This window comes from Rhipicephalus microplus, chromosome 1 (assembly GCF_043290135.1).
Source record: "Rhipicephalus microplus isolate Deutch F79 chromosome 1, USDA_Rmic, whole genome shotgun sequence".
Taxonomy (NCBI): Eukaryota; Metazoa; Arthropoda; class Arachnida; order Ixodida; family Ixodidae; genus Rhipicephalus; species Rhipicephalus microplus.
The window spans coordinates 6,727,186-6,739,460 of NC_134700.1; the positions used below are offsets into that span (position 1 = coordinate 6,727,186).

Sequence of the window (12,275 nt, forward strand, 5' to 3'; positions counted from 1 at the left end):
CTTCTTGCAGCTGCCTCTTCTGCGCCTGGGCTGGGTGCTGGATGGATGCGGGTTGTTGTCGAGCGACTCAATAGGCCTAAGGCTCTGCACAGCCGCCTGTCGCACGTGGCTAAACTAGGTGGATCGTGGCGTGGAGGGTTTGCACTTTGCTTCACTTTTTTTTCCTCTAGCAGTGCACGAGCTAGCAAAACGTGATTTTTGATTTATTTTGATGGGCGTTTCGGTTGCAGCCAGTGTATTAGCTAACAGTACTGACCATTGTACCATGTGGGCGAGGAGCCCGAAGCTTCCTTTTCTTTGGCCTACTGCGTCGTTCTTTCAAGTGCTTTGGAATGTACGCAGCAGGAATGATGTAACCCGCGGCTGGCTGTCTTCTGCACGTCATCATCCCCGCTGGCCAGGAATGTGGTCGTGAGGTCGGGCGATGGAGATGCCTGGGACCTGCGCAAATGCTTGCAGTCCGGCGCCCTCGTGAGTACTGGTCACAACCAGAAGACGGGTCGGCGCGAGTGACGGTTCATCGTGCCGATGGCAACATTGCTGTTGCAGAACTGGTACTGAGGTGAAGTCATCCAGCCGGACAGTGCAGCAGTGTCGACCGGCGGTGGTGTCGCCGAGCACGGACATTATGTAGGGACATGGGTTGTCATGTTTTGTTAGAGCTTGTGAACGGATTTCTTTTCTTTTCAGAAAATGGTTTGAATTGAGGTTGAGGGAATGTAGGGGTGCTGACATCCCCTGTAAAGTTGTTTGTGCTTCGTGGCGCTGGTGTCTCGCGCAGAAGCCGCATTCAGGGGTCGCAACTATTGCGCGGTAGGTGGTGTGTTCGCGAGCTCAGATCACAGCTATCATCATCATGGTTGTTAGAGCGGTAGCGTTGGGGGTGACCCCTGGCGACAGGCAAGCCTTGGTGGTGGCAGACACAGAGGAGAGAGTCTCTTTCTCTGTCACCGTGGCGTTCGGCACGAACAGTTGTCTCTCGCGGGATGGCCCCAGTGCACAGCACCGTGGGCTGTCTGCCGGGGGCCCTTGTGGGGAGTGAAGGGTTGGCTACGCCACTTGGGTGTGTTATTGTGTTTGTCATGTTTCGGAGTGTATGGTAGTATTGTGTAAGGATGTCTTAGCGTGCTGATCACGATTGATGTTACAATGATTCAGTGGACAATATCGTTGTTCAAAAGTAGTTAAATAAATATGTATTGCTTGGTTAGTTCCGACAGCGTCTACTGTGTCCATTCACTCCAAGAGCCTGGGGCACTGCAGACTCCACAGGTGACACACATCGGCTATTTTATCGGCTATTTTTGTTATGGGAAGAGATGTCGTGTCACGTGACGTGACGACAAAGATCGTTCCTTTTTGACTCGCTTGATGCGACAAATAGCATGCAATATTCATATGGTGATAGCTAGGCCATACGTGTGAAAACAACCTTTTTACACATTCTAAGAAAGAAATCATTCCTACTTCTCAATGATGTATTTTCTGAACGAACACAACACTTAGCCTGCGAATGAGGCTATGATACACCATACACTAAAAGTGAAAATGCATGCCCCGTTTTTAGCGAGCCAAAAATGCGACAGGCGGTGGGCGCTGGCGCTGCCGTAGAATGTGTCTTGCAAGCAAGTCGAGAAGTGTCCCAGCCTAAAGCGTATGTGTGTATCTTACACGCTGTGACCGTGAGACCGTCTGCTACCCGACGCACGGGGTTCGTAATACCGCTGCCAAAAAATATGGTAGCGAGGTATTGTTTGAAGGCCACCATGAGGTGACATTTCCGGTATGTCTTTATGGGACGTGCGCTACGATTGGAAGCGGTCTTTGACGTCAGCAGGCGAGTGAAATGTGAAAGAAAACATTTTTCGTCATCATCTGCTCGAGTTTGAAACTTCAAGGACTCATAACTTCACTTTCCGTGCACCAATTTGCATATTTCTTGTTGCATTTGTCTCAGTAGTAATTGCTACACGGGTCCTGTTGCTAAATAAGGCTATGCAAAAAGTGTCGCGGGGCCCTTCTAACCACCAAAACTAAGCAAAAGCACATGAGTCTCTTAATTGGCTCGCCTCTGCTGCAGAAGCCGCTGCTGTTCGCCTTGCAATCGCAGTCAACTCTGTGAGCACTAAATTGGACGATTAGCTGTGAACGAGGGGTAGTTTTCTGAACATCAAGGACCTCTCAACACCCTGTCTATAAAAGTGCTGGTAGCCCGTCACCACACCAAGAATTGCTGCTTTGTGTTTCAGTCACACACCTTTATTAGCCTACCATTCCCCTTAATTGTCGTGCAGAACATGCACGGGAGCAAAAGAGGCCGCACAGTAGCCCCCCTCCTAAAATTGTTCAAGCTCACTCAGCAAATCCCTTACTTTTCACTGCTGCGCACGAATACAGTCATATGAGAGCTTGGCAGTAGGATGTAGCAACACAGAATATAGGAGATACCAGGTGGAGCCGCGTTGCACTTCTTGAATTTGGCACAATTTTTAAATCAGATTATAAGTACATACAACACTTTCAAAGCCTGTAAAATGGAAACCAGAGGCTTGACATGCATGACAATTGATCATAATGAGAAAAGATAAAGGAAGCAAATGTTGTGATGCCAATTTAATGTTCTTTTTTATATTTGTTTCTAGTTTGTTAAAAATAAAAACCTGAGGAAAATATCTGTCCGCAACATTTTCTATAATAACTAAAAAGGAATGCAGTGTCGAAAAACCTCGTGTAAACCTGGCCAAATTTGAGCACACTAAGGCTTCTCAAAATGCGCATGTATTCTCTATAAGAGCTCACGTTAGTGAATGCTCTTATGTGCAGCTCAAACCCGCATGCCGAAGGCAAGCTCACAGGTTGCCACAGAAATATGTGGTGGTCATACTCACCAGGTGGCTTCCCAGGAACTAGAGATGTGCATCAATAAGCCTTTAAATGACCATGCTTGGGCACTTTATCATGAGTGGCTAATGAACGGATGCCGCACGTTTGCACAGGCAAGCCTTCAAGAAAGTGGTTCAAGAAAGTGGTTATACCTTAGATATAGATTTCATTACCAAAGTTTGTCAGGTTATTTCTCCCTCTGGGTGGCAAAAATAAGTGAAGATGACAGTTGTATTGTATTATCTATGCAGCAAGATTTATTGAAAGGCAAACCACCGAGTTTTCGATTTCTCAGAAGAGGTCTTCCTGGGCTCGCATAAAAGACATGGCAATGACCCCATTTTTAGTATACAAGAAATCAGCACATATAAAAAATTAATTTCATTTTGTGCAATTCATGCCCATAGAGTGAATTGCCACTTTGAAAAACATTCTGAAACCAATAGATGCTGCTTTTGAAAGCCAACCTGTGGATAATGCCTCGGCGATGAAGGTAGTCCAGAGCAAGGGCTGACTCTGCCGTGTAGAAGCGAGCCATGGGCTCCTCAAAGAAGCCATAGGCATGCAGCAATGACTTGACATCTCCGCCAATCATGTACTCCATCACCTGCACATGGAGCAGCATTTACATCAAATATACTTACTAACCACGAGTGCTGTTCACACAGTTTCCTTGCATACGATATGCATAAATTGTGTTTTCATACCATGCTGGCACAATTCTGCAAATGTCATTGTGGATGCAACACGGAACTGAAATGCTTACTCATTTCTATTTTGTATGAAAATCAGGTTTTCTATGGCAACTCAGCACTATCTGTGTCTGAATACATTAGAACTGTATCAATTATGTATGTACCCAGGGACACATGAGCACTGACTACTTATATTTTTCCAGAAATGCACAATATATTTATCACTGACATTCAAAGGAACACACAACTAGAGCCTGTGTGGAAATTCCTTTTCTTATTGTAGAAGCAAGCAGAGCTTAGACAATCGTCACAAGTGTGTACATCTTGTCAGCGTCAATAGTCTCACGGGTAATTGGCTCCTGGCTTCTGGAGATTACACAACAAACACACTGGTCGGCACTGCAAAAGAATACCCCCTCACCCTACTTTTTTACAGCGAAAGGTGTTACGAGATCACTTTTCAGGTCACGTGCAGTTGTTGTCCACCACTGCCGGTGTTCGTAACCACATCGGCGAAATTACAAAACAAAACCGTGCAGCAATGACGCAGTGGCACTTGAACTTGTGTCAGCTGTGTGCAAGGTCAATATTCTACCACTGAGTTACATCGGTGCTTATAATTTGTAGTCAAACTTGCCTTAAACAGGCATGACCTAACACCAATGGCACAGTGGGGCTCGAACCCGGGTATGCTGGGTGCCAGCCCAGTATTCTACCACTGAGCTACACCAATGCTTGTGACTTACTGTCAAACTCGCCTCAGGCAGGCTTGATGTCAGGAAAGCGATTGCCCTAATACGACTTATTAAGCATTTTACAACAGCGAAAGAACAACCAGTCGTCGAACAATGCGAATAGCGTAACGAGCGGGCCAACCTATGCTCCGAACCATCACAAAAGCTTGTTCTTGTTCCCCTATTAACTGTGGTGCATACCCACTTAAGCCATACCGTAATTCCTCATCGTCGTCAGCCACTGCATGGACAATTGGCACGAAATTCCTTGCAAGTGTTTAGCAGATACCACGCCTCTCAGAAGACTGACGAAAAATAGCATAGCGAATGCCAGCCCACAACTTGAAGTTTATTATTAATGCCCTAGTGGGTACCAAGAAAGTGTGCTTGCAGTAGTTACCCAATGAGTATTTTGAAAAGGCTCTGAAAGGCCGCTCTTCTAGCTTTCGCTGTGACTGTGCAGCACTTACCGCGCAGGCCTGCCGTTTTTTTCAGAATTTGTACTGACTCTGATTCATACTCACGAGCACTGGCACCTTCACATACCCACTTGCATTCGGAATTGTATACACACTCAAAGCAATTTACTCACATTCATACTCCCTTTGGCAGCAGTGCTTGCCGCATAAGTATTGACCTTAACTACCCTTGCATGTGATGCAAAACAGACCTGTGCTATGGAACAGCAATGTAGACAATAGACGCACAGGACAGGCACTCAACTTTCAATCGATGTTCATCGAGCAGACATGCAAATTTATAACTGCAACTAGCAAGGTGACAATAACATTCGTCAGCCATCCATCCCGATAACACAAGTGCTAAACCTTCACCAGAAACATCACATCATGGCTGCGCACCAATGCCTAAACAGCTTCCTACCATGCAAAAGTGATAGAAAACATTTGAGATTAAGGCACCATTTGCATAAGAAACATAAATAGAAAGATGCATGCACAATCACTAAATACTAATCATCGAAAACCCATAAGTAGGCAGCGCCATCAAAACTAAGCTAGCCTTAAAAAAAACAGCCTACCTATGTGAAAGCAAACAAACCCACCATTCTGGAAAGACGGTGACTATGGTGACAGGGCCCATCAATGCAGCACTGTCGTTAAAGTGAGGGGGGCGCATCAGAGTAGTGTTATCGTGATTACGGTGACGGGGCCCGTCAGCGTCGTCCTATCCTTAGAGTGAGGGGACCCTGCGTCATAACTATGCAGCTATAGTGACGCAGCCCCGTAAAGCAATGAATAAAGTGAGGAGGCCCGTCACTGCAGTGTGATGGTAAAAATGTGGGGGCCTGTTGCATAAATTTGTAGGCATTTTTTGACGCTGCTGTCATGCATTTGTGATGCAGTTTGTTGACGCGCAGTTGGAGAAGTGGTAATGATGCAAGCTTGGCAGTTCAAATTCCCAATTTCATAACTTTTGCTGTGTTTTCTATTTCAAGTTAATGCATCAAGATTGATACCACTGCTCTAAAGGAGTCATAATTTTGCTTTTTTTTTTGTGAGAAAGCCATGCCGCTGTTTGTGCTGGTTGTTACACAGCCCTACCGCATTTATTTTTCAAGGTGCAGTGGATATGTTGTGGTGTGCAACTTAAGTTTCAATCGTGCTGACCAAGTTTACTTTTCTCTTCCTTTTCTGCTCTCAATATTGTTTCAAATATTGTGCCTATTTTAAAGAGAGAAACGCGTTGGGCAACATCCTAAAATGGAGCGATGGGAATAGCCACTGGCCTGCAAGAACCTGGACAATCGGCCGAGTCCAAGTTCTCTCTAATGGAGCTGGCTCACTGAGTGGCAGATGCAGCGGAGCCCTAGTCTGAGCTCGCCTTACTGCGAAATCCACTGCAGTGCTGCAAGTACAGTAAGTTTTCAATGAGTAGTATTGAAAACTGGGCAAGTTGGTAGCGCTCGTCTTGTGTCATTCCTTTACTCTGTCTTTGTTTTTTGAGAATTTTACCTCGACCAGCTATGAATAAGTTTTAACTATCACCATTAAAAGCTCATGCGCAAACACTGCTACATCAAGGCAATACAGCCGTAATGACGTAATATAGTGGTGTGGCCGGTTTTAACAGGACTGCCTATGATCATGGGTCCCAACATAGTTCTGCTTTTAGTGCTCTTACTGAAGTGATTAAATAAGTTTTTATTGTTCTTTTTTTTAAGTGCAGGGGAGGTGACTGCATTAAAACACCCTATGGCTATCTTCCCTCAATGTAAGATACATCGATGCTGCTACATGCATGTTTATTATTCTTACATATTCGTTTCATCAACTCACATTTTATTCCCCAAGAATGATAAGCAACACGCCTCACTTCCGGGGGAAAAGTGTCGTCTCAGGATGGTAAGACAGCTACTAAGAGCTCACCATATGCGAATATTTACCCCATCGTACACAGCTCGCATGTCTATCAACAATTGCACAGCAATAGCACACGTTCATGGGACGAAAGCAACACGCATATCCCCGTTTAAAAGAGTCGATTTGAGAACATGACATACCTGCCAAGTTCAAGAATTCTGAATCCGGGAGATTTCCGCAAGGGTAGGGGGGGGGGGGGGGGTGTCTCAATTACAAATGCCACTATCAGCGTTGCGGTCTAATAATGGCTAGGAGTGGCCGAAGACACGAGGGTAGAGTTTTTCACTAAAGCGACAGTCTCAAAGAATAAACCTAACTAGCAGAATCTATTTCAGTCAAAACAACTCGCGTGTGTTCCTGGGACACACGTAAACGGACAGGACGGCCCAGCTGGCTGCCGCAAAAGCATGAGTCAAAGCTTTGCTCACTACTAGATTCTTTTGACAAGAACGCAAAAATGCATGTGGCCCCTTTTTATTGGGCTAGCAATTATATGGACAGTCCAGGCTGTTTTTGTTGTTGTTTTTTTTTTTCCGTCGCCACCGCCGTCGTCCTTCATGTCAGTAAGCAAGTACCAACTAGGCCAACAATCAGTATTGTTACAAGTGCAGAGAAACCTGGACAGGCAGACGTTTTAAGCTAGCGTGAAAATAAAGCTGACCAAACAAGTGCAGAAAACGGGCGCAGGACAATGCGGCCGATTGGTAAACTAAAGGCTCGCGAACACTGTAGACGTAAAAATTTGAATGGTTAAATTGTCCATATCATTTGCCATTGGCAATTGTCATACGTTAGGTCTCAATCGCATTCACGAGTGACTAAGCCAAGCTACTGCCGTGCCGCATGTACTAACACAATCGAAACATATATGCCCTATATCGATTTCATTACGAACAGTTTCGTTTACCCTTGTACATATCCACTGAGAGCTTGGAATTTGATTATTCCCAAGACGATGCCGCTATAGCGCGGCTGTAGTAGCGACCCGAGATAGCAAAGTTTCACGACGTCGTAAAAAATAAAAACAAGGCTAGCAGACAGAGAGACAGACACAAAACTTTATTGACGTCCTGCTGAACACTACCTCAAGGAGATAGAGCAGCGGGCCGCTCCCACGTCGGAAATGGTAGGCTGAGCCTCACCGCCGCGTTGTGGGCCCTCTGGACAGCCCAGAGTTGATGTGCAAGTTCTGAGCTCCTGAGCACAGAGCTCCATTCCTCTTCGGTCATGTGCCAAGAATCGCGTGATGAGGGGCACTGCCAGAGCATGTGTTCTAACGTGAATATGACGCCACAATCTTGGCATGTTGAATTAATGCTTTCAATAAACTGGCTACGGGAATAAAGACTGGGGTATGATCTGGTTTGAAGCATGCGAAGGGTAGATGCCTGGGAACTACAAAGTTGCATATGAGGAAAGAGGAAAATCCTTCTGTCCAGCTGATAATGTTTGGTCACTTCGTTAAAAGTGAGGAGAGCATCTCTAAAGACCATTAGGTTGGAGTCTGAAGGTCCTGCAGGTTGCCCAGCACGGTGAGTAAGTTCGCGTGCTCGGGCGTGGGTGATCTCATTTAGGTTCGCCATGGAGGCCAGATGTGATTGAAGGTGAGCCGGAGAGCAAATTATGGCGTGTTCTGAAATATCCCTATTACCTAAGATGTGACCTTTTTCAGCCGATACTGAACCAGATGCAAAGGCTCCCACTGCCGCTCGTGAGCCTGTATAGATGTGTTGCCGGGAGCCGTCAAGGAGAGCGGGAGCTATGGCTACCTGCTCAGCTTTAGCGGGAATGGTGTTCCTGATAAACGCGGAGTGAATAACACAACTTGCGTGGTCAACTGCAACTACCGAGAAGTTGGCTGTTCGACCGTTTTGCGCCGCGTCTACGAAGCATGCAAACTCCGTGTTTGCATGAACACTCTTGAGCAGTGCTTCACCCCTGGCCTTCCGCCTGTTTGCGTTATTGGCACAAAACACCACAGTGTTCTCAAAGTACATGGCTGCAACGAGAGAGGCATTAAGAGCAACGGGTGATCTTCGCATGGAATTTCTTTTTACGCCATTCATGTCGCGGTTTGTTGAGCCCTTTTACATAAAAATGCAGCATGGTCAGCACATACAACTTGGTCAACTCTGTTGTGAGCGCATCTGGATGCTGGCTGCAACCTAAGGCATTACAAAAGTTCTCATTCACCAGCAACGTCACATTCACTGTGCTGTCCCTGTAGAGTTTAGTTCTCTCGGCTGAAAAACACAGTGAAGAAGTCCTAACTGCCCTAAAAAGCTCCTGTGAGGGATACAACAAGCCTCCCTTGTTACATATCACAGTGAACTCAGTGTTTCTGTTTTCCGTATGAGGGGCTTCTACAAGAAGGGTCTTGCAGGGCATGCAATCATAACGCTTCAGAAACTTAATTTCGAGCAACATAACCTGCCATATAATGTATTAAACGGCCATAGCTCTTCTGCTCTACCAATTCCCTGTGCTCTGCAGGAATACTTTGAAACATGCGTTAGGCTGATACTAAGGTCCCTTTTTCAATCAGGTGGTTCACTGCAGGAACCTTGGCTTCCTGAGCAGGAGGATCTTGCGCACTCAGGAGAGAACTATTTTTGCACTAACTCCGTTAAATTCAACTTTGCCTAAGTGTACGGTCTTAGCAAGGTTATAAAATTACAGGCAATTATTGACAATTAGGAACTGCATGGGACTATGTTGATTGCTGGGTGCGTTCATCCGTCCGTGCGTGCGGCCGTCACGACAAGCGCGCGAAGCAGCAGCGGCAGCCACATCAGCCAGCCCACGCGACTACAGCGCCGCCACCAGCATCCAGGTCTCGTTCGCACTCGCCGCCTCACTTCTATGCGTAGGGTGCTCCTGCTGCTTATCCCACTACCCCCTTCTAAAACACTGTACTTTGCCCCATGGATGGATGCCTGTGCACGCGCGCTTATCCTCTGGAGGGGGAATCGTGTGCCTTCAGCTTTTACTTAAACGAAAGCATTAGTTGCAGGACCCACAAAGGTCACTTTGGTCTCTACACAGGCCCCTTTTGTGAATACAGCGCGCTTTTCATACACAGCGAGGTATAACAACTGGGACACGTGTTAGTTTGTACTCATCTGTACCTGTGATTACGTATCGTGCATCGTTTTTGTTTAAACAGTGCGTTACTTGTCGAGCAGTAAATGTTAGGGAGTTTTAGAATAGCGCACCACGAGCCCTTGCGGTGCGGTCGCTACCACAGCGCATGCGTCGTCGACGTTCTTGTTCGCGGACTGCACGCAGAAAATCCGAAATTGCGTGCGGCGATCACGGCCCTCATGTGGCCCGCAAGCGCTGGTTTCGAGGCTACAGTGTCCTTGTGATCGTGCGTTGCGGTTTGCAGCAGAACGATCGCTATTCTAAAACTCATATAGCGCCCGCTACGCTTGCAGCACATGCAAACGGTATTCTAAAACACCTTATTGTTAGTTCGCTCTCATCTTGCGGGTATCGTTTCTGTGCGTCATTTGTGTGTGAGCGGCGTGCTGCACGTTTCGATCTGCTTGCCGTTCTCAGCGTTACATTCCAAGTTGTTGCTGTCACATTTATTGCATCGCCTGTGCGACGAAACTGTAACTTTTTTAAACTTTTTTTTACGTATTTGCTGTTTTTAACCTACCGCAGCGTGCCCTCGGAGCTCGTAGATCGCTATCGCATCGCTGCGACCGCGGTTTTGTGCACGGTGGTTGCGGCAAACGGTAGTTCATTTTAGAATCCCCGTGCGCTAGGCTGCGACGATAGCATCTGCCGTAGTTATGTCTGCAGAGTTTGCGGAAAGCTATACATGATTGTGTCAAGAGTGACTGCGGTTTCGTCCACAGCGGTTGTGGCAACGACAATCACACGCACTGTAGTGCGCCAGTCGCACGTGTACTTCCGAAGCTTCAGATACACTGCTCGCGGCCTTCATTCGACGTTTCCGTACTAAAGTTCGTATCACTCGCTGCGATTAGAAAATGTGTTCGGAATTGAGGCCCAATAAATACAGTAAAATTTGACTGGGGAATTTCAAGAATTCGTATCTGCCGCGGTTTCGCATTACTGAGATTATACTGTACGTTTACGTGAACGCCTCTTAAAATCATTAGGAATAAAATGGGGTAGGTTCAGAAAGTTCGAGCGGATTGAACTGCTTTTTTTTGTCAATGCGGCCAGATCACGCACAGAAATTTCGATTTCCAGGAGATTTTCATGACAATTGTACAACAGGAAAAAAAAAAACTGTCAAAATCCCGGAGTCTCCCGGCCAATCTGGGAGACTTGGCAAGTATAACATGAATTTTGTGCGTGCAAATGAATACAAAACAGGATTTCAGCCACAGGAGGCCCAAAGCCAAAGGCACATGTATTGTCGTCTTATATATTGTGGTTTTGGGACTTATTGAAACATACTGTCCCGACTATGCAGCCCTGAGGATTGGAGCACATTCTATGTTGAGCTGCACTAGATTTGGCATAAGCCCATATGTCCCCTTTATACTGCGCCACGAAAAAAACATGGAATGGATTGACTTGGGCATATCACATTATGTTGATTGATTGATTTGTGGGGTTTAACGTCCCAAAACCACCATTTGATTATGAGAGACGCCGTAGTGGAGGGCTCCGGAACTTTTGACCACCTGAGGTTCTTTAACGTGCACCCAAATCTGAGTACACGGGCCTACAACATTTCCGCCTCCATCGGAAATGCAGCCGCCACAGCCGGGATTTGATCCCGCAGCCTGCGGGTCAGCAGCTGAGTACCTTAACCACTAGACCACCATATCACATTATGTGTAACAAATGATTATTTGGAGCTACTGAATTAATGTAATGCGATGGAAACCCCTTCGAGGGTGGTTGTTTAACGCAATAATAATTTTAATTCGTGCTCATACAATGGAATCTGCTCGCCCAGGGGAGCATCAACCATAAATAATTGGGGAAAGTCTTCATTCCATGTTGGACATGAAAAAAAAACCGATAGTTATCCCCGATGAATAAACGCGGTTATCATTTAAACATAAGTAACAATACTTGAAACAATACTGAAAGCAAAAAATAAAGAAAAAAAAGTGTAATTGGAACCGAAGTAGGACACCAATGACACTGCACCACGAAATCCACACAGTAGGGCTGCCTAACAACCCTTGCAGTCAGCGACATGTTTTTCATGCAGAAAAGCGAAATAACGACTCCTTGAAAGCAGTAACGTCAATTTTGATGCATTACCCTGTAAAAAAAGGTAAACAATAACAAAACAGGACTTCGAAATGATGACCTGCAGCACGACTGCTTTCCCAACTGCACATCAACCCACTGTGCCAGCACAACAGCATGGCGGCAGTGTCTAAAACGACTAGCAATTTACAGCAACAGGCCCCCTCACCGCAGTCATTGCTCTAGGATGACTGGGCTCTTTGCTATAGTTTCATCACTACGATCACGGGCCCTTTCGCTGTTATGATTACACTACACAGACAGGTGCCCTTACACTAAAAATAGTACTATGCTGCCGGGCCCTGTCCCCATAGTGATGATTGCACTATGATGAG

The 12,275-nt window shown here is 46.2% G+C and overlaps 1 protein-coding gene across 12 annotated transcripts in view; it reads right to left on the reverse strand.

Moving 5' to 3' along the window:
* The window catches only part of gwl (serine/threonine-protein kinase greatwall), a 517,662-nt gene that overhangs the window by 353,600 nt on the left and 151,787 nt on the right, over positions 1-12,275 (reverse strand). For all 12 annotated transcript variants that reach the window (XR_012884867.1, XR_012884871.1, XM_037429392.2 and 9 more), the window contains one exon: positions 3,351-3,490. Coding sequence is in view for 10 of the 12 variants with exons in the window: in XM_037429392.2 (XP_037285289.2) it covers positions 3,351-3,490 (140 nt within the window). In the remaining 2 variants the exon portion in view is untranslated. The remainder of the gene's footprint in view (positions 1-3,350; positions 3,491-12,275) is intronic.